Genomic DNA, 22,196 nt, shown 5'->3' with positions numbered 1-22,196 from the left:
AGTTATGAGAGTCCTGGAGAGAGAGGAAGAGAAAGGATTTTTCTAATTTTAAGTCACCAATAATGCTAAAATGAACATTTTTGTAAATAACAGCATTTGTACGAGGATTTTTAAAAATACGTAATTCGGTAGGGTAGATTTCTAAAAGAGAGCGTAGTTTATTCAGAAATATAAATACTTAAAAAGCTGAAAAATTGGGTATGTGCCTTTTAAAGCTTCTTGATGCTTATTGCCGTAATACCCATCAAAAAACTTGTTTCAGGTTATACCAAAGTTAACAGAATTAAGAATGCCATTTTTACCATATCCCTACCAACACAGAGTAGGTATTATTATTTAAAAAGAAAATTATTTAAAAAATGAAAACAAAACTTAGTAGACTGATACATGAAAAATGATTTCTCTTTATTTTCCATTTTAAAATTATAAATGCTGTTTATCCAAACATTGGGATTCTAACTTCCCTGAACCTTTTCTCAAGGTCTTCTTGTTTTCTTTTGACCAGCGTGTATTAATTCTATGATGGTAATTAAACAGTAGACTTACACATATTGGCCTTGGGTTGTGTTCACACATACTAGTTCTGTAGTTTTTCTATTCATTCTTTTTTTTTTTTGGAGACGGAGTCTCGCTCAGTCGCCCAGGCTGGAGTGCAGTGGCAAGATCTCGGCTGACTGCAATCTCTGCCTCCCGGATTCACGCCATTCTCCGGCCTCAGCCTCCCGAGTAGCTGGGACTACAGGCGCCCGCCACCTCGCCCGGCTGATTTTTTTTTGTATTTTTAGTAGAGACAGGGTTTCACCGTGTTAGCCAGGATGATCTCGATCTCCTGACCTCGTGATCCGCCCGTCTCGGCCTCCGAAAGTGCTGGGATTACAGGCGTGAGCCACTGTGCCCAGCCTTTTCTATTCTTTTTTTTATTTTTTGAGGTGGAGTCTCTCTCTGTCACCCAGGCTGGAGTGTACTAGTGCGATCTTGGCTCATTGCAGCCTCCTCCTCCCAGGCTTAAGCCATCCTCCCACCTTAGTCTCCTGAGTAGCTGGGACCACAGATGTGTGCCACCACACCTGGCTAATTTTTTATACTTTTGGTAGAGACGAGGTTTCACCATGTTGCCCAGGCTGATCAATCTCCTGAGCTCAAGCAGTCCGCCCACCTGAGCCTCTCAAAGTGATTACAGGCATGAGCCACCCCACCCGGTATAAATCCTTCATTTTAGTACATCATTCCTTTACTCAGGAGTGAGAAAGTTGTCCATATGTTTGTGCCAAATAGGGGAAATTTTTAAGAGTTTTGATAAAGTTACTGGGGGAGGAGGAGAATGTTTCCATGCTCATCCAGTTCCTTGTTATAGGGCTGAGATTTCTGTTTCCCTCTTAGCTCCTTAAAGTACCTGCATTACTTCTCATGTTGCCCCTTTCGTCTTGAAGCCAACTATAATGCCTCAAATTCTTCTCAGACATTGGATCTCTCCGACTTCTTCTGCCATAGCTGTTCTGCATCTTTGCCTTTAAGGGCCAAATAGGATAGTTTCCCTATTTAAAAGTCCATAACCTTAATTACATTGCAAAGGGTAACTTTTGGGACATTCTCCATTCTGCCTCCCCACATTAGTGTTGTTGTTTCATAGGGTAGGGATCTAGAGGAGGATGGGAAAGTTGCCTGGTTAATAGTGCTTAGTGAAGGGATTGTCATCAGAAGTTTTCTGTGACTCAAACTCCTTCTTCTGTGATATATTATGGTTATATTGGAGCCATGCTATAAACTAGACAAAGTAAGTGTTTATTGATCGGTATTGATCACCTAAAGTTTGGCCAACTTACTGCAAGACAATCACAGTCTCCCATTTGTTCATGTTTTAGGTAAAAAAGCTCGCACATTTGACTTGGAAGCAATGTTTGAACAAACTCGAAGGACAGCTGTGGAAAGAAGTCGCAAAACACTGGGTAAGAAGCTCAGATATTTGTTCTTTTATTGGTTTAAGTACTATGTATACCTCATGCAAGTATATTGAAAAAGAGAAAAGAATGTTGGCTGGGCGCCGTGGCTCATGCCTGTAATCCCAGCACTTAGGGAGGCCAAGGCGGGCAGATCACCTGAGGTCAGAAGTTTGAGACCAGCCTGGCCAACATGGTGAAACCCCATCTCAACTAAAAATACAATAATTAGCTGGGCATGGTGCAGGGGCCTGTAATCCCAGCTAGTCGTGAGGCTGAGGCAATGGCTTCGGTTGAAGTCGGGAGGCAGAGGTTGCAGTGAGCTGATATACCCCCATTGCACTCCAGCTTGGGGGACAAGAGTGAAATTCCATCTCAGAGAACAAAGAAAGAAAAGAATGTTGTTATGCTACTTATCACCGTTGTTGTTTTTTTTTTTTTTGAGATGGAGTCTCGCCCTGTTGCCCAGGCTGGAGTGCAATGGCATGATCTCGGCTCACTGCAGCCTCCACCTCCCCGGTTCAAGCGATTCTCCTGCCTCTGCCTCCCGAGTAGCTGGGACTACAGGCACATGCCACCACGCCCGGCTAATTTTTTGTATTTTTAGTAGAGATGGGGTTTCACTGTGTTGGCCAGGCTAGTTTCGAACTCCTGACCTTGTGATCTGCCTACCTTGGCCTCCCAAAGTGCTGGGATTACAGACGTGAACCACCGTGCCCCGCTTTTTGTTTTTTTGTTTGTTTGTTTGTTTTGTTTTTGAGATGGAGTCTCGCTTTATTGCTGGGCTGGAGTGCAGGGGTGCGATCTTAGCTCACTGCAACTTCTACCTCCCCGGTTCAAGCAATTTTCCTGCCTCAGCCCCCCAGGTAGCTGGGACTACAGGTGTACGCCACCACGCCCAGCTAATTTTTGTATTTTTAGTAGAGATGGGGTTTCACCATGTTAGCCAGGATGGTCTTGATCTCTTGATCTTGTGATCTGCCTGCCTCCTAAAGTGCTGGGATTACAGGTGTGAGCCACTGCACCCGGCCCAATTTATCATTTTAAGACCAACAATGGGCCAGGTGTAGTGGCTCATACCTGTAATCCCAGCACTTTGGGAGGCTGAGGCAGGTGAATCACCTAAGGTCAGGAGTTGGTGACCAGCCTGGCCAACATGGTGAAACCCCGTCTTGACTGAAAATAGAAAAACTATCTGGGTGTGGTGTTGGGCCCCTGTAATCCCAGCTAGTAGGGAGGGTGAGGCAGGAGAATCACTTGAACCTGGGAGGCAGAGGTTGTGGCGAGCTGAGATCGCACCATTGCACTCCAGCCTGGGCGACAAAAGCAAAACTCCATCTCAAAATAAAAAAAATAAAATAAAATAAAATGGGCGACAAGAGCAAAACTCCATCTTAAAATAAAATAAGATAAAATAAAATATAAAATATAAAACAAAATAACTAAAATAAAAAATAAAACGTTGTACAGCAGCAATATCCAGTATTTGGCAGTGTGCCTGACAAAAAATATTTTCAGTCTTTGGAAGAAAACTTTTTGTGGTGAAAAGAAAGCCATCTACATGTACTATTTTTTGAAAAAACCTTTCATTATTTGTTTTATTTGAGACGGAGGCCTGCTCTGTCGCCCAGGCTGGAGTGCAATGGCGTGATCTCAGCTCACTGTGACCTCCGCCTCTTGGGTTCAAGTGATTCTCTTGCCTCAGCCTCCTGAGTAGCTGGGATTACAGGTGACCACCACCACGCCTGGCTAATTTTTTTGTATTTTTAGTGGAGACGGGGTTTCGCCATGTTGGCCAGGCTGGTCTCGGACTTGTGACCTCAGGTGATCCGCCCGCCTCGGCCTCCCAAAGTGCTGGGATTACAGGTGTGAACCACCGTGCCAGGCCAAAACCCATCATTATTATTATTATTGTTATTTTTTTGAGATGGCGTCTCGCTCTGTCGCCCTGGCTGGAGTGCAGTGGTGCGATCTTGGCTCACTGCAAGCTCCGCCTCCCGGGTTCATGCCATTCTCCCGCCTCAGGCTCTGGAGTAGCTGGGACTACAGGTGCCTGCCAACACGCCTGGCTAATTTTGTTTTTGTATTTTTAGTAGAGATGGGGTTTCACCATGTTAGGCAGGATGGTCTCGATCTCCTGACCTCGTGATCCACTCGCCTTGGCCTCCCAAAGTGCTGGGATTACAGGTGTGAGCCACTGCACCCAGCAAAACCCTTCATTATTATGTGAAATTTCAAACACGGAAGTATAGTCATGAACTACCATGTACCTATCAATCAGATTTAACTACTGTAACAGTTCATGGCTAGCATTACTTCTGTTTCCCCTTTCAGATGATTTCGAAGCAAATCTTGGACATCATTTTACTCATAAATATTTTTGTATATACCTTAAAACGATAAGGATTGTTTTAGAAAAAGCTTAACCAAGATACCTGTAAGAGATAGGAAAAACCAAGTTGTTTCCTATCCTCTAGCACTCCTCTCAGTACTTTCCCCTTTTTTTTTTTTTTTTTTATTTGAGACAGGGTCTCACTGCTGTTGCTTAGACAGGTGTGCAGTGGCATGACCTTGCCTCACTGCAGACTCCACTTCCCAGGCTCAGGTAATCCTGCCACCTCAGCCTCCCAAATAGTTGGGACTATAGGTTGGTGCTACCACACCCCACTAATTTTTTGTATTTTTAGTTGAGATAGATTTCACCATGTTGGCCAGGCGCAGTGGATCACGCCTGTAATCCCAGCACTTTGGGAGGGGCGGATCATGAGGTCAGGAGATTGAGACCATCCTGGCTAACATGGTGAAACCCTGTCTCTACTAAAAATACAAAAAATTAGCTGGGTGTGGTGGTGGGTGCCTGTAGTCCCAGCTATTTGGGAGGCTGAGGCAGGAGAATGGCGTGAACCCTGGAGGCAGAGCTTGCAGTGAGCCGAGATCTTGCCACTGCACTCCAGCCTGGGCGACAGAGTGAGACTCTTGTCTCAAAAAAAAAAAAAAAAAAATTTCACCATGTTGTCCAGGCCAGTCTTGAATTCCTGGGCTCAAGTGATCCACCTGTCTTGGCCTTCCAAAGTGCTAGGATTACAGGTGTGAACCAGTACTTTATTTCTGACACCAGATATGTAGGAGTTTTCCCCCACACATCAACCAGTTCTCCAACTGGGTATCCGGTAACTCAGTTTAATTCTGACACCGTCTCCCTGGAGACTACCACAAGACTGCCTTCACTCAGACACTAATCTCAATTCACAGGTTTCGACCAGTGCTTCTAATCTACTGGCTATAAATCAGGGTTCCCATGAACGCTCTTTTTGGTTTGATAATTAGCTAGGATGGCTCACAGGGAAACACTTTACTTGTGTTTAACAGTTTATTATAAAGAATATTATAAATGATACAGATGAACAGCCAGATGAAGTAATGCACTGGGCAAGGTATGGGGTGGGAGAGGTGCAGAGCTTCTGTGCCCTCTCTGGGTGCACCAACTCCCCAGCATACCCCTGTGTTCAGCTACCCTGAAGCTAATCACATCTAGTGGTTCAGGAGTGTCTAGGCTGGGTGCAGTGGCTCACACCTATAATCCCAGCACTTTGGGGGACCAAGGTAGGAGGATCACTTGAGCCCAGGAGTTTGAGATAAACCTGGGCTAACACAGTGAGATCCCATTCAAAAAATCTTATAAAAATTAGCTGGGCATGGTGGCGCACACCTGTAGTCCCAACTACTTGGGAGGCTGAGGTGAGAGGGTCAGTTGAGCCCAGAGGTTGAGGCTGCAGTGAGCTATGATCATGCCACTGCATCACAGCCTGAGTAAAAAAGCGAGAGCCTGTCTCAAAAAAAAAAAAAAAAATTTCTATAGATCTTAATTTTCAGCTTCTCCAGAGATTGGGGGGTAGGGATGAAAGTTCCAATTATCTAACCCGTCAGTTTTTTAAGTGAGCAGCAGTCCCATCCTGAGGCCTAGGGGTCCAGCACTAAGTCACTTCAATAGCATAAACTTAGGTGGGATCCAAAGGGGCTTCTAATGAATAACAAGAGACAGCTCCTATCACTTAGGAAATTCCAAGGGTTTCAGAAGCTCTGTGGCAGGAACCTGAAACAAAGACCAAATATATATATATTTTTTTGAGACAGAGTCTGGCTCTGTCGCCCAGACTGGAGTGCAGTGGTGCGATCTCGACTCACTGCAAGCTCCGCCTCCCGGGTTCACGCCATTCTCCTGCCTCAGCCTCCTGAGTAGCTGGGACTATAGGTACCGGACACCATGCCTGGCTAATTTTTTTTTTTTTTTTTTTGTATTTTTAGTAGAGACAGGGTTTCACCCTGTTAGCCAGGATGGTCTCGATCTCCTGCCCTCATGATCCGCCCCCCTCAGCCTCCCAAAGTCCTGGGATTACAGGAGTGAGCCACTGCACCTGGCCAAATATATTTCATATTATACCACAATATCATCACATCAAAAAACAATTTTAATATCCTCAAACGATGGACAAAGACATGCTATCTGAGGCATTTACAAATGTTTTAAACAATTTAGTGAATGTTTGTACTATCACAGTATAGGTACCCTGTATTTACCATTTTAAGCATATAATATAACATGTTTTGAACAAGGATTGTCTTGTTTGGCTATGTCGGCTTTTTGTTGTTATTTACTTGTTTATTTTTTTGAGTTGCCCAGGCTGGAGGGCAATGGTGCAATCTAGGCTCACTGCAACCTCTGCCTCCTGGTTCAAGCAATTCTCCTGCCTCAGCCTCCCCAGTAGCTGGGATTATAGGCACGTGCCACCACCACCTGACTGACTTTTGTATTTTTAGTAGAGACAGGGTTTCACCATGTTGGCCAGGCTTATCTCAAACTCCTGAAGTCAAGTGATCCGCCTGCCTCAACCTCCCAAAGTGAAACTTTTTATTTTTAATTTTTTTATTTTCAATTTTTGTGGGTACATAGTAGATGTATATATTTGTGGGTATGTAAGTTTTATAGCCCCTAGTACTTTGCTTTGTAAAATAGGTTCTCAGTAATATTTTGAGAATATTAAATTGAATTTAGACCTGTAATACTGTCTTGTTAAAAAATGAAATCTTGCTGCTTTGGAGAATGTTTTAAAATGGCACAATCTGGGCTGGGCACGGTGGCTCACGCCTGTAATCCCAGCACTTTGGGAGCCTGAGGTGGGTGGGTCACCTAAAATCAGGAGTTGGAGATCAGCCTGGCCAACGTGATGAAACCCTGTCTCTACTAAAGATACAAAAATTAACCGGGTGTGGGTGGCGGGCACCTGTAGTGCCAGTTACTCAGGAGTCTGAGGCAGGAGAATCGCTTGAACCTGGGAGGCGGAGGTTGCAGTGAGCCTAGATCGTGCCATTGCACTCCAGCCTGGGCGACGAGAGCAAAACTCTGTCTAAAAAAAAAAAAAAAAATGGGCACAATCTGTTGGAAAGAGCTTGGGATTTTTAATTGGGGGACCTAGGTTTAAGGCCCAGCCCCACAGTCTACTAGATGAGTAACATTGGATGGATTTTCCAATTTCTGATCCTTCATAATCCTGTTGTGTGTGTATCATCTACCTTGGAAGTTTCTTGAAGAGATTAAGATGTTGGGTGTAGTAGCTTATAAACAGCAAAGTACTTTATAAATATTATTTTAAATTCTTGTAATTTTTCTTAGTAAAGCATGTATACATTTTACCTAAGAGGAACTTGGGGGGTTATTAAATTTTTAAATTTCTGAAAAATTGTCTCAAGACTATGATCTCCTTTGATTTTTGTGGACAAATTATTGAACTTTCTTGATTTACATCTTTGGACTGCAATTTCTACGATCTAAACACATGAATCTAAATTGATTATCTCTTTGAAAGATCTACTTAGCTTTAGCATGTAAATAGAAAATACCATTGGGATAATTTATGGAAGTAGTATTCATCATTATATGGGAAGTTATTCATAAGAGTTTTTTTTTTTTTTTTAGTGTTCTTCCAGACTTGGCAATTAGATTACATTTAGACTGTGGAATTAAAAGTGATTCCCTGTGAGCTGTCCTAGCAAATTATGAAATTGAAGAGAGGGGTTGTGGGAACCCTAGTTTCCTACCATGAGACAGTTTGACTTACTTTTCTTTAAAAGTTGAAAATTCTCATATGGGCATTATTTATCTCATGCTTGGTATTGGAGTCTTTCCCCGGGTATTGATAGTACACTTGAGGAAACTAAGACTTTGACCCTTTTAATAGCAAGTTTGTCTGTATATGGGGGTATGAGCTGTCTTGGTTGCTAAGTGCACTAGTGGAAAGGATGAATTACTGTAAAACCCCAATAAAATATGTGCTGTGAAGGGTCTGGAAATGATAATGGTACAATTTTTTTTAAATGTTTTTTATGTTCTTGAAAGCTATAAGTATGTGTAGGACATATGAAATACAAATTTTTTTTTCTTTTTCTTGAGACAGAGTCTCTCTCTGTCGCCCAGGCTAGAGTGCAATGGGACGATCTCGGCTCACTGCAACCTCCTCCTCCCAGGTTCAAGGAATTCTTCCTCAGCCCCCTGAGTAGCTGGGATTACAGGTGTGCACCACCATGCCCGGCTAATTTTTTGTATTTTTAGTAGAGACGGGGTTTCACCGTGCTGGCCAGGCCGGTCTCGAACTCCTGACCTCGTGATCTGCCTGCCGCAGCCTCCCAAAGTGTTGGGATTACAGGCGTTAGCCACCACGCCCAGCTGAAATACAGACTTTTTTTTTTTTTTTTTTTTTTTAGAAGTGTTACACTAGGCTGGGGACAGTGGCTCATGTCTGTAATCCTAGTACACTTTGTGAGGCTGAGGCAGGTGGATTGCTTGAGGCCAGGAGTTCGAGACCAGCCTGGCCAACATGGTGAAACCCCATCTCTACTAAAAATACAAAAATTAGGTGGGCATGGTGACTGGCGTCTATAATCCCAGCTGCTTGTGAGGCTTAGGCAGGAGAATTGCTTGAACCTAGGAGGTGAAGGTTGCAGTGAGCTGACATTGCACTGACGCCTGGTGACAGAGTGAGACTCCGTCTCAAAAAAAAAAAAAAAAAGAAAAACTAAGGGAAAAAGAGGGAGGACTGGCATGGTGTGGTGGCTCACATTTGTAAATCTTGAGGCAGGAGGATTGCTTGAGCCCAGGAGTTCAAGACCAGCCTGGGCAACATGGTGAGACCCCGTCTCTATTAAAAAAATAATAGTAAAAAAGGGGGAAATGGCAGCTGAGTAGGCAGCCTCAATATCTTTTCCTGATTAGTAATATAATTGACTGTAAGACCTGAGGGAGAAGATGAGCCTAGAGTACAAATGCTGCTGCTGCCACCCCCCGAGGTCTGGAGGGATTGGCTGAAAAAACAGGGTGAACTAGGAGCTAAGCAGGCCCATTCTTTTTTTTTTTTTTCGTGGAGATGGAGTCTCACTCTGTGGCCCAGGCTGGAGTGTGGTGGTACTATCTCGGCTTACTGCAACCTCCGCCTTCCGGGTTCAAGCGATTCTCCTGCCTCAGTGTCCCGAGTAGCTGGGACTACAGGTGCACACCGCCACGCCTGGCTAATTTTTTGTATTTTAGTAGAGACAGGGTTTCACCATATTGCCCAGGCTGGTCTCGAACTCCTGAGCTCATGCAAGCCACCCGCCTCGGCCTCTCAAAGTGCAAGGATTACAGGTGTGAACCATCACGCCCGGCTTCAGGCCCATTCCTTTTTATTTATTTTTTTTGAGACGGAGTCTTGCTCTGTTGCCCAGGCTGGAGTGCAGTGGTGCCATCTCCGCTCAGTGCAAGCTCTGCCTCCCGGGTTCACGCCATTCTCCTGCCTCAGCCTCCAGAGTAAGCTGGGACTACAGGCGGCTGCCACCACGCCTGGCTAATTTTTTTGTATTTTTAGTAGAGACGGGATTTCCCCGTGTTCGCCAAGATGGTCTCAGTCTCCTGACCTCGTGATCCGCCTGCCTGGGCCTCCCAAAGTGCTGGGATTACAGGCATGAGCCACCGTGCCCGACAGGCCCATTCTTAAATCTGGACACTATGCTTCTTTTTAATTTTTTTCCAGTTTCTAGCATCAGAGTGCAGAATTGTTGACTCTTGACCCGCCTCAGCCCAGAAGACACAAAAAAGTCAACATGATCTAGCACTGTAATATTTGCCTTACCTCTTCCTGGAGGGTTTTGTCTTCCATATTTGACATGAAAGACTATGTAATTCCTTGTTGATGTTTGCTGGGTAAGCTTCTTCCTCATCCTCCATGTCCCAGCAACTAAAGACCCTAAAGAATACAACATTCCACTTGATAAATGTCCTTTGCTGCTGCTCAACTTGGATTGTATTGTATTTCATTATTAAGTGAAGGAAAAAAATGTTAAAGATTATCTCAGGTTATTGAGGATGGTGGCAATTGAGAACCAAACTATTCATAAATAATCCTTTTTCTTCCTAGTGCCCCCACAATTGTAGAGTGAGATTATCAGAGGGAAAAAAGTTAATATTTAAAATTTTTTTTTGTCTTTCTAGAGTAAACAACTCTAGAAAATTAATGTAGTAGTTTTTTTTTTAATATAGTGAAAGCAAGTTTATTAGGAAAGTAGAGGAATAAAAGAATGGCTACTTTATAGACAGAGCAGCCTATAATATAAATTTTTTTTTTTTTTTTTTGGAGACCGAGTCTCACTCAGTCGCCCAGGCTAGAAGGCAGTGGCACAATCTTGGCTCACTGCAAGCTCTGCCTCCCGGGTTCACGCCATTCTCTTGCCTCAGCCTCCTGTGTAGCTGGGACTATAGGCGCCCGCCCCTACGCCTGGCTAATTTTTTTGTATTTTTAGTAGAGACGGGGTTTCACCGTGTTAGCCAGGATGGTCTCGATCTCCTGACCTCGTGATCTGCCTGTCTCGGCCTCCCAAAGTGCTGGGATTACAGGCGTGAGCCACCACACCCGGGTAGTATAAATTTTATTATGATTTTGATAGCTAGTCTCTGACCAAAATTCTAGTGTAGGAAATTCAGAAAAAAAGTGCTGTATTTTTTTTTTTTTTTTTTGAGATGATGTTTTGCTTTTGCTGCCCAGGCTGGAGTGCAATGGCGCAATCTCGGCTCACCACAACCTCCACCTCTCGGGTTCAAGCGATTCTCCTGCCTCAGCCTCCCGAGTAGCTGGGATTAAAGGCATGCGCTACCACGCCTGGCTAATTTTTTATTTTTAGTAGGGATGAGGTTTCTCCATGTTGGTCAGGCTGGTCTCGAACTCCTGACGTCCGGTGATCCACCCACCTTGGCCTCCCAAAGTGCTGGGTACGAGCATGAGCCACTGCGCCTGGCCAAGAAGTGCTAAATTTATGTTTTAAAACATTAGAAAGTTAATTACCTAAAATCTCACCTTTGAATACTTTTTAAAAAATATATCACCATCTACATTATGCTAATTTTGCTTAGCATATCTGTTAATATTTTCCCAGATTTCTGTTTTCTATCACTATTTTTATTATCTGCAGTTAATATTATATTGCTATGCAGTTAATTTCGTTCAATTCTTTTACCACATTGGCCATTTAGGTTGATAAATTTTTTTTCTAATTTTAAAAATTGTTATAAAATACACATAAAATGTACCATCTTAATATTTAAGTGCATAGTGTTGTGCAGCCATCACCACCATCCATCTCTATAACACTGTTCATCTTGTAAGACTGAAACTCTATACATATTAAACAATTCTTCATTCCCCCTCCCTCTAGCCTCTGATAACCACCATTCTACTTTTTGTCTCTGACTTTGACTACTCTAGATTACCTCATGTAAGTGGCATTATACAATATTCGTCTTTTTGTTTTTCTGTGAGTGGTCTATCTCACTTAGCATAGTGTCCTCAAGGTTTATCCAAGTTGTAGCATATTGCAGAATCTCCTTCCTTTTTGGGTGAACAATATTTCATTATGTGGACATACCACATTTTGCTAATGCAGTTATCTACAGATGGATACTTTGGTTGCTTCTACATTTTAGCTGTTGTGAATGATGTTCTTATGAACATGGGTATACAAGTATCTTTTTTAGACTGTGCTTTCAGTTTCTTTGGATATATACCAGAAGTGGAATTGCTGGATCAGGTGATAATTCTATGTTTAACTTTTTGAGGAACCACCATACTGTTTTCCAGTGGCTGTGGTTGATAATTTTTTGCTGTTACTGCTAACACTCTAAGTTATATCTTTGTGACTATGTTAATTTTTAGCCTTTCTAATACTAACATATTTTGAATTGTAACCGTTGGGATTTTTTTGTTAATCTTTTTTAAATCTTTTCAGAAGCAAGAGAAAAAGAGGAAGAAATGAACAGAGAGAAAGAATTAAGAAGACAAAATGAAGATATTGAGCCAACATCCTCAAGATCAAATGTGGTCAGAGATTGCTCCAAATCATCTTCCAGGTGCCTGATTTTCAGAAAGACTTCTATTAAACTATCAGTTTCTAGGTGTTTATAGAGTTTTTTTTTTTTTTTTAATTTTTTTGAGATGGAGTCTTGCTCTATCGCCCTCTGCAGTGCAGTGGCGTGATCTTGGCTGACTGTAACCTCCATCTCCTGGGTTCAGACGATTCTCCTGCCTCAGCCTCCCAAGTAGCTGGCATTACAGGCATGCGCTACCACCCCTGGCTAATTTTTGTATTTTTAGTAGAGATGGGGTTTCACCATATCAGCCAGGGTGGTCTCGAACTCCTGACCTCAGTTGATCCACCCGCCTCAGCCTCCCAAAGTGCTGGGATTATAGGCGTGAGCATCCTGAGTAGCTGGGACTACAGACGTGCACTACCACGGCCGGCTAATTCTTGTATTTTTAGTAGAGACAGGTTTTACCATGTTGGCCAGGCTGGTCTCAAACTCCTGACATGATCTGTCCGCCTCATTCTCCCAAAGTCCTGGGATAACAGGTGTCAGCTACTGGGCCTGGCCTCCAGTTATTACTTTTTTTGAGATGGAATCTCGCTCTTTCGCCCAGGCTGGAGTGCAGTGTCTTGATCTGGGCTCACTGCAACCTCTGCTTCCTGGGTTCAAGTGATTTTCCTGCCTTAGCCTCCCAAGTAGCTGGGATTACAGGTGTGGGCCACCATGCCCTGCTAATTTTTTTTGTATTTTAGTAGAGATGGGGTTTCACCATGTTGGTCAGGCTGGTCTCCAACTCCTGACCTCGTGATCTGCTCGCCTCAGCCTCCCAAAGTGCTGGGATTATAGGTGTGAGCCACCGTGCCTGGCATCCCAGTTACTTCTTTTTGGCAATGCAACAATGGCCTAACACATTGATGTTGTTTATCTTGTCAGAAAATCAACGTTTGTTTCAGTGATGTTTTGTTATTCTTTTTTTTGTTGTTTGGGTTGGAGTCTCACTCTGTTGCCCAGGCTGGAGTGCAGTGGCACCATCTCGGCTCACTGCAACCTCCGCCTCCCGGGTTCAAGTAGTTCTCTGCCTCAGCCTCCTGAATAGCTGAGGTTACAGGTGCCCACCACCATGCCCAGCTAATTTTTATATTTTTAGTAGAGACTGGGTTTCACCATGTTGGCCAGGCTGGTCTTGAACTCCTGACCTTGTGATCCACCCGCCTCGGCCTCCCAAAGTGCTGGGATTATAGATGTGACTCACCGCGCCCGGCGTTATTATTCTTTTTTTAGTGTCAATGTCATTTGTAGTTCTGCTCTGATTTTTTTTATTTCCTCTAATAATTTTTGGTTTGCTTTATTCTTTGCCTAGTTCCTTGAGGTACATCATTAGGTTATTTGATGTATTTCTACTTTTTATGTAGGTGTTTATTGTTGTAAATGTCCTTCTTAGTACTGTTTTCTTTGTTTTCCGTGGGTTCTGATATGTTTTGTTTCCATTTTCTTTTGTTTCAAGAAATTAAAAAAAAATTTTTTTTATTGACCCTTTGGTCATTTGGAAGCCTGTTGTTTTATTTTCATGTATTTGTACAATTTCCAAGGTTCCTCTTGTTATTGATTTTTTAATTTTTTTTGAGACAGGGTTTCACTCGGTCACCCAGGCTGGAGTGCAGTGGCACATTCTTAACTCACTGCAACCTTCGCCTCCCAGACTCAAGTGATCCTCCCACCTCAGCCCCTTAAGTAGCTGGTACTACAGGTGTGTGCCACCATGCCTGGCTAATTTTTGTATTTTTTTGTAGAGACAGGTGTTCACAGTGTTGCCCAGGCTAGTCTTGAACTCCTGAGCTCAAGCAATCCGCTCACCTCTACCTCGAAAAGTGCTGGGATTACAGGTGTGAACCACTGCGCCTGGCCTGATTTTGGTTTTATTTTGTTGTGGTTAAAAAAGATACTTGAGGGCTGCGCGAGGTGGCTCATGCCTGTAATCCCAGCACTTTGGGAGGCCGAGCTGGGTGGATCACGAGGTCAGGAGTTCGAGACCAGCCTGGCCAACATGATGAAACCCTGTCTGTACTAAAAATACAAAAATTAGCTGGGCGTGGTGGCTCATGCCTGTAATTCCAGCTACTTGGGAGGCTGAGGCAAGAGAATCACTTGAACCCAGGACGGGGAGTGAGCGAAGATCATGCCCTGGGACTCTAGAGTGAGACTCTGTCTCAAAAAAAAAAAAAAAAAATCTGTTTTAAACCAGTGCAGCTGGAAACTTGTGCGTTAATCATAAGGGGGAAAATTTTGGAGTATGAATAGCTTAATATAAATTTGTTTAGTCATTCAACTATTACTTTACTGAGCATCTACTGTGGATAACACAGTGTTTTAGGCACTGAGATATAGCAATTAGCAAGTCAATCGAGACCTTTGTTCTCACTGAGCCCACGTTGTTGTGGGAGTATTTGAAGGGATAGATAACAGACAACTAAATAACCAAATAAAATAACTTAGCAGGCATGTAATGAAGATAAACAAAGGTACTTAAGGTAATGGGAAGTGGTGGTGTGCCTGAAAGTTTAGAAGGAGTGTGCCCTTAGACTTCTTTGAGGGGGAGACATTTGAGGAAACTCCAAAGATGAGAAAGAGGCCGTGTAACAATCTATGGGAAGGGTAAGTCAGCCGACAGAACTACAAGTGCAAAGACCTTGTTGTGAACCAAACTTAACCTGTTCAATTAGAAAGAAGGCCTTGGAGTGGAGATTTGAGCTACGCAGTGGCTCAAATGTAGAAACTCAGATTTTTATGGAGGTTTGCTAGTTCATATACCTCTGTTTAAGGGTAACCTGAATGTGAGAATATATTCTTTTCAATTTTTAACCTAGATGAAAACAAAAAGAAAAATCTCATGTTTTTCCGTCAGTAGATACTGAGTGCCTGTTATAGGTGAAGCATTTTTTAGATGCTAGAAATATGTTAGATGCTAGAACAAAACAGAAATTCGTGCTTTCCTGGAGCTTACATACCAGAGATACTTCATTAGAAGGCAGTGACACTTTTAATCTTATCAAATATTTGAAAGATTAATTGATACAATTAAGAATGCTGAATTCTCAACTCTGGGGGCAGGTGGAGGAGTGGTAGATGGTGAGGGCTATGCTTACAGGTGTTTGCTAGAGACCTTAGTGAGAGTGTATAATAGTCCTCAGGTGTGGTGGATAGGAAACCACTTGGGAATCAGTATGATATGCCCTAGACTCTCAAGCCTGTCCAACCTGCGTGATATTGTTGTTGTTTTCTTTTAGACTTTTAGCATCCTGAAGCCGTGGTTTTTAGTTTCTGTCTCTAGTGATAAGTAGAAAAGAGGGATGAGGAAATGGCTTCACTGGACAACCAGAAACAAAATAAGAACCCATGACTGTATTCTCTCCCTTGGACACCCCTGGTTAGAGTATGGTGTTTTTAGAATGCAAGAATGCTACATTTAATGTTTTGGCAATGTAGGAAACTTGGATTAGCCGTTAGAAATAACTTGTATTTCGGAAATTATATTGAAACATTTTGGGAGTAATATTAACCTCCTTACATGACTGGCATTATTTGCTACTGTGGCAATCAGGGATTGGATTCAAATATAGTTAATTGAGGCACTGGATATCTCAGTGGTTTTTGTCCGTTACTATTTTGTAGTTTTTCTTCTGTATTTCCTTGTTCACCTCTTTTTAAAATTTTTAAATTAAATTTTTATTATATATCTGTATTTTGAGACTGGGTCTCACTGTTGTTCAGGCTGGAGTACAGTGACGCAGTCATGGCTCACTGTAGCCTTGACTTCCTGGACTCAAGTGATCCTACCACCTCAGCCTCCTGAGTAGCTGGTACCACAAGCACATGCCACCACACCTGGCTAATTTTTATTTTTTGTAGAAACAGGGTCTCGCGATGTTTCCCAGGCTAGTCTCAAACTCTTGGGCACAAGCAGTCCACCTGCCTTGGTCCCTGAAAGTGCTGGCGTTACAGGTGTGAGCCATTGCACTCAGTCTCACCTGTCTCTTTATGAGTGCTAATGGTCTAATGGCTGTCTAACATATAATTGCTGTGACCCTTTATTTTTGACTGTGTAAGACATAGTTTTGTTTTTAACTTTCTTAAGATAAAATATTTGGCATTAAACATTTAATGTTTGAACTACAAATTTAAAAAAATTAAAAAATACCCAATTGTTAATAGGAGAGGAAAAGTATCCTGAGAAATGAATACTATTTCCAAAGTGTGCTCTTCATTGCAGCAGAGGCAAAGAGTTTCTGTTTCTGTATTTTCAGGGATACGAGCAGCAGTGAAAGTGAACAGAGTTCTGACTCTTCTGATGATGAGTTAATTGGCCCTCCTTCACCCCCTAAAATGGTAGGAAAACCAGTTAATTTTATGGAGGACGATATCCTCGGTCCTTTACCTCCACCTCTTAATGAAGAAGAAGAAGAAGCAGAGGAAGAAGAAGAGGAAGAGGAGGAAGAGGAAGTAAGTATTTCAGTGGTAATTTAAGAATTCAGTGGAGTAATATCTTTAAAGTACTGTAGAGATCAGTTCTGCTAAACTGTTTTTCATGAGTAAGAGCCAATTTAAAAACTGAGGAAAGGCCGGGCATGATGGCTTAACAACTGTAATCCCAGTTACTCGGAAGGCTGAGGCAGGAGAATCGCTTGAACCTGGGAGGCAGAGGTTGCAATGAGCCAAGATTGTGCCACTGCACTCCAGCCTGTAGACAGCCAGACTCCATCTCCAAAAAACAAACAAAAAACCAAACCGAGGAAAAAGGCCGGTACAGTGGCTCACACCCGTAATCCCAGCACTTTGGGAGGCCGAGGTGGACGGATCGCTTGAGCTCAGGAATTGAAAACCAGCTTGGGCAACATGGCAAAACTCTGTTTCTACAAAAATGCAAAAATTAGACGGGTGTTATGGTGCGCACCTGTGGTCCCAGCTACTCGGGAGGCTGAGGTGGGAGGATAATTTGGGCCCAGGAGACAGAGGTTGCAGTGAGGTCGACAGATGGCACTCCAGCCTGGGCGACAGAGTGAGACCCTGTCTCAAACCGCCCCCCCAACCCCCCGCAAAAAACCTGAGGAAAATGACTGTGGAGTTTATTACTGACAGCCTGTATTGAAAGAACTTCAGGAGGAAGAAAACAACTAAAAAATAATAAATGGAGAGCAGAAAGCAATGTGTTAAAAAGAAATCAATGGATAAAACATTTTGTTAAATCTACGTATGCGGCCGGGTGTGGTGGCTCACACCTGTAATCCCAGCACTTTGGGAAGCTGAGGCAGGAGAATTGCTTGAACCTGGGAGGCGGAGGTTGCAGTGAGCTGAGATCGTGCCATTGCACGCCAGCCTGGGCAGCGAGCAAAACTCTGTTTCAAAAAAGAAAAAAATCTACGTATGCATTGTCTGCAAATAATAATGATGATGGGTAAATTTGGGAGGATTTAAGAGCAAACTGGATCTAAAATTATTGTCAACAATGAAGTAGAAGATGGGAGAGTGAAATCAGAGTTCATTGCTTTGTAAATGTTATTTGGGAGGAGGCCAGAGATACCGGTTAACCTTAGATTAGTTTAAGCCAAGTATATAAGTTTACAATTTTAAGAGTAATTGCCCAGCAGGGCATAGTGGCTCACATCTGTAATCCCAGCACTTTGGGAGGCTGAGGTGGGCGGATCATGAGGTCAAGAGATTGAGACCATCCTGGCCAACATGGCGAAACCCCGTCTCTACTAAAAATACAAAAATTAGCCAGGCGTAATCGTGGCGCACGCCTGTAGTCGCAGCTACTCGGGAGGCTGAAGCAGGAGAATCACTTGAACCCGGGAGACAGAGGTTGCAGTGAGCCGAGATTGCGCCACTGCTCTCCAGCCTGGGTGACAGATTCAGTCTCAGGAAAAAAAAAAAAAAAAAAAAGATATAATCTCCAAAATACTAAAAGGAAAGAATGCTAAAGGAAATGGTCTACATTTGTATTTGACGCTTGGGGTAGATAATTTTTTTTTTTTTTTTTTTTGAGACAGAGTCTCACTCTGTCACCCAGGCTGGAATGTGGTGGCGCCATCACTGCAAGCTTCGCCTCCTGGGTTCACGCCATTCTCCTGCCTCAGCCTCCCGAGTAGCTGGGACTACAGGCACCCGCCACCACGCCCAGCTAATTTTTTGTATTTTTGGTAGAGATGAGGTTTCACTGTGTTAGCCAGGATGGTCTCGATCTCCTGACCTCGTGATCTGCCCGCCTCGACCTCCCAAAGTGCTGGGACAGGCGTGAGCCACTGCGCCCGGCCGCACTTGGGGTAGATAATTTTTTAACACCTCCCTTCTTTATGTGATGAATTATTTTTAGTAATAATTATGAAATGAAATGAAAAGTAATCAGAAAAGCAACAGCTTTTGTAAATCTGTCAATGACTGTCAAAATCGGTATTCTTTGCGTATTCCTTCTCAGTACATAGTACAGCAAATTTGTCAATTTGTGTCTGTCTGTAGTTGATCAAATAAAGCTTCTAATTTCAATTTTGTACTTTTTTCTTTCACATGAAACAACAGATCTATAGTATATATACACACACATGCACATGCATTCATGTGTGTGCATGTGTAAAATTAAGAAAACAAACAAGAATAAAATAAGAATAAATTTGGCAGTTTCATTAAAATTTTTGTTTTACAGTAAGTTCCAGAAATTGCAGTGTTGATTGTATATTTTTTCTTTTATCAGTTCTAGTGGCTTTTAAATATCTCTGTAGGTTGAAATATTTTGACTGGGCACTGTGGCGCACGCCTGTAATCCCAGTACTTTGGGAGGCTGAGGAGTGCTGATCACTTGAGGTCAGGAGTTTGAGACTAGCCTGGCCAACATGGTGAAACCTTGACTCTACTAAGAAAATACAAAAATAGGCTGGGCGTAGTGGCTCACGCCTGTAATTCCAGCACTTTGGGAGGCCGAGATGGGCGGATCACGAGGTCAGGAGGTCGAGACCATCCTGGCTAACACGGTGAAAACCCATCTCCACTAAAAATACAAAAAATTAGCCAGGCATGGTGGTGGGCGCCTGTAGTCCCAGCTACTCGGGAGGCTGAGGCAGGAGAATGGCGTGAACCTGGGAGGCGGAGCTTGCAGTGAGCCGAGATGGCGCCACTGCACTCCAGTCTGGGTGACAGAGCGAGACTCCGTCTCACACACACACACAAAAAATTAGCCAGGCATGGTGACAGGAGGCTGAGGCAGGGGAATTGCTTGAACCCGCAAGGCCGACTCTGCAGTGAGTCGAGATTGCACCACTGCTCTCTAGCCTGGCAACAGAGCAAGACTCTGTCTCAAAAAAAAAATTTTTTTTCATGAAAGTGTTTTTACAGAAAATTCATTTTGTATTTGGTAAAAACTTCTAAATTTTTTTCTCTAAAAATCAGAGAAAATGGCTAAATGATGTCAAACATTGCCATTAAATGATCCATTGCTTTAGAATGCTTTTGGTGAAAACAATTGAGGTATTCAAACATTTACCGTTTTAAATTCTTTTGCCAACCATGTCTTTTGTTTTTTCTTTTGGCATTCATAGAAAACAGCATTGGATTTGCTTAGCATTTTGTTTCTTTGTCATTATAATCTTTGTTTATTTTGAATCTAGTATTTAAATGCAGAAACGTAGTACAACAGGGATTGGAGATATGAAATTACCCTTGAAATGAGCTTGAATGATTCTGAACCATGAAAAACAGTATGTAGAGACCCGAGTAGGTGAGTGTGTTTGTGCATGTGTGTGGTGCAGATAACTGGGAGTTCTCCAGATTAACTTCGTGTAGAATACAGTGGTTATTTATTTTTATTATTTATTTATTTATTTATTTTTGAGATGGAGTCTCACTCTGTTGCCCAGGCTGGAGTGCAGTGGTGTGATCTCAGCTCACTGCAACCTCCGTCTCCTGGGTTCAAGTGATTCTCCTGCCTCAGCTTCCTGAGTAGCTGGGATTACAGGCATCTGCCACCACGCCTGGCTAATTTTTTGTATTTTTAGTAGTGATGGGGTTTCACCATGTTGACCCAGCTGGTCTTGCATTCCTAACCTCAGGTGATCCACCTGCCTCAGCCTCCCAAAGTCCTGGGATTACAGGTGTGAGCCACTGCACCTGGCCAGAATACAGTGTTTATTAAAAGATAAGTAATACAAATATGTTAATTGAAGTTCACATATATGTTATTAAAACTCGATAGGAACCATAGCAAAAAGAACATTAAGTAGTGTCTAAACTAACATTGTTTATAATTGCCATCACCAGGTGATAATAAAAAGCAGGCATATCTTTGCTTGATTTTATCATTGTTTTTAAGTTCTCTACAGAAAAGTGTACTCTCTTATTGTCTACATTACTTCCACTGATCTGATAGAATTAGTGTCTTTATAAAAAGAGTCACCAGAAAGCGTGCACTAACTCCTCCTCTCCCACGGGAAGGGAAGAATGGCTTTTTGAGGACATAGCAGAAAGTGGTCGTCTACAAGCCAGGAAGAGAGGTCTCACCAGAAACCACATTTGTCCATACTTTGATTGTGGACCTCTAGCCTCCAGACCTGTCAGCAAATACATCTCTATTGTTTTAAGTCACCCAGTCTGTGGTATTTTGTTTATGGTTGTGTGAGCTAATACAGGTTTGCAAGGCTGACTAATGGCTGATAAACAGAAGGGAAGAAAGAAGCATATTGCAAGCCAGAAAAAAATTGCTATAGCGAAGGCCCAAATGTGTATAAGTACAGCTATGGTCATGAAATTGTACCTGATTAGTGCATGGCTGAGTTTTCTTACTAGGAGAAAGTAGAAAGATGAGGAGGATGAGATCAAATCCAGAAAGTATGAATAAATACTCTCTGGAGGATGTGTAATTTGGTAAGCTTTGTAGAGGATTACAGTTTTTGTGTTTTTTTGAGACGGGGTCTCTCTGTCACCCAGGCTGGAGTACAGTGGTGCAATCAAAGCTCACTACATCCTTGACCTCCTGGGCTTAAGCGATCCTCCCACCTCAGCCTCTCGAGTAGCTGGGATTACAGGCATGTGCCTCTACACCTACCTATTTTTTTTTTTTTTTTTTTTTAGTAGACATGAGGTCTTACTACATTGCCCAGCTCATCTCAAACTCCTGGGCTCAAGTGATCCTCCTGTCTTGGCCTCCCAAAGTGCTGGGATTACAGGCTTGAGTCACTGCCCAGCCAAAGATTAATTTTTTTTTTTTTGAGACGGAGTCTTGCTCTGTTGCCCAGGCTGGAGTGCAGTGGTGCAATCTCGGCTCACTGCAACCTCCGCCTCCTGGGTTCAAGCGATTCTCCTGCCTCAGCCTCCTGAGTAGCTGGAATTACAGGCACGCGCCACTGCACCCAGCTAATTTTTTGTATTTTTAGTAGAGACGGAGTTTCACCATGTTGGCCAGGCTGGTCTTGAACTCCTGACCTCAGGTAATCCACCTGCCTTGGCCTCCCAAAGTGCTAGGATTACAGGAGTGAGCCACCTCACCCAGGCCAAATTTTTTATTTTTAAAATTTTTGTAGAGGTGGGGGTCTCACCATCTTGGCCATGCTGGTCTCACCTGGGCTCAAGCCATCCTGCCACCTTGACTTTCCAAAGTGTTGGTATTACAGACGTGAGTCATTGTGCCTGGCCAAGATTATATTTTTAAGGATTTTTTTTAATTGACAGATTATTTTTAATTGACATAATTGTACATATTTCCGGGGTAGAGTGTGATCCTCCACACCTGTATACAGAGTGTAATGATCAAATCAGGGTGATTAGCATATCCATTGCCTAAAACATTGATCATCTCTTTGTGTTGGCAAATATTCAAAATTCTCACTTTTAGCTCTTTG

The 22,196-nt window shown here is 42.9% G+C and overlaps 1 protein-coding gene across 2 annotated transcripts in view; it reads left to right on the top strand.

Annotated features, from left to right (window-relative positions):
• The window catches only part of WDR70 (WD repeat domain 70), a 365,730-nt gene that overhangs the window by 553 nt on the left and 342,981 nt on the right, over nt 1-22,196 (top strand). The window contains exons 3-5 of one of the 2 annotated variants that reach the window (XM_034960155.3): nt 1,863-1,946; nt 12,243-12,363; nt 16,620-16,815. In XM_034960155.3, coding sequence (XP_034816046.1) covers nt 1,863-1,946; nt 12,243-12,363; nt 16,620-16,815 — 401 coding nt within the window. The remainder of the gene's footprint in view (nt 1-1,862; nt 1,947-12,242; nt 12,364-16,619; nt 16,816-22,196) is intronic. The other variant, XM_034960154.2, reaches the window with a different exon arrangement.

Source organism: Pan paniscus, chromosome 4, assembly GCF_029289425.2.
Source record: "Pan paniscus chromosome 4, NHGRI_mPanPan1-v2.0_pri, whole genome shotgun sequence".
Lineage (NCBI taxonomy): Eukaryota > Metazoa > Chordata > Mammalia > Primates > Hominidae > Pan > Pan paniscus.
This window is presented reverse-complemented; position numbering and strand designations above follow the sequence as displayed.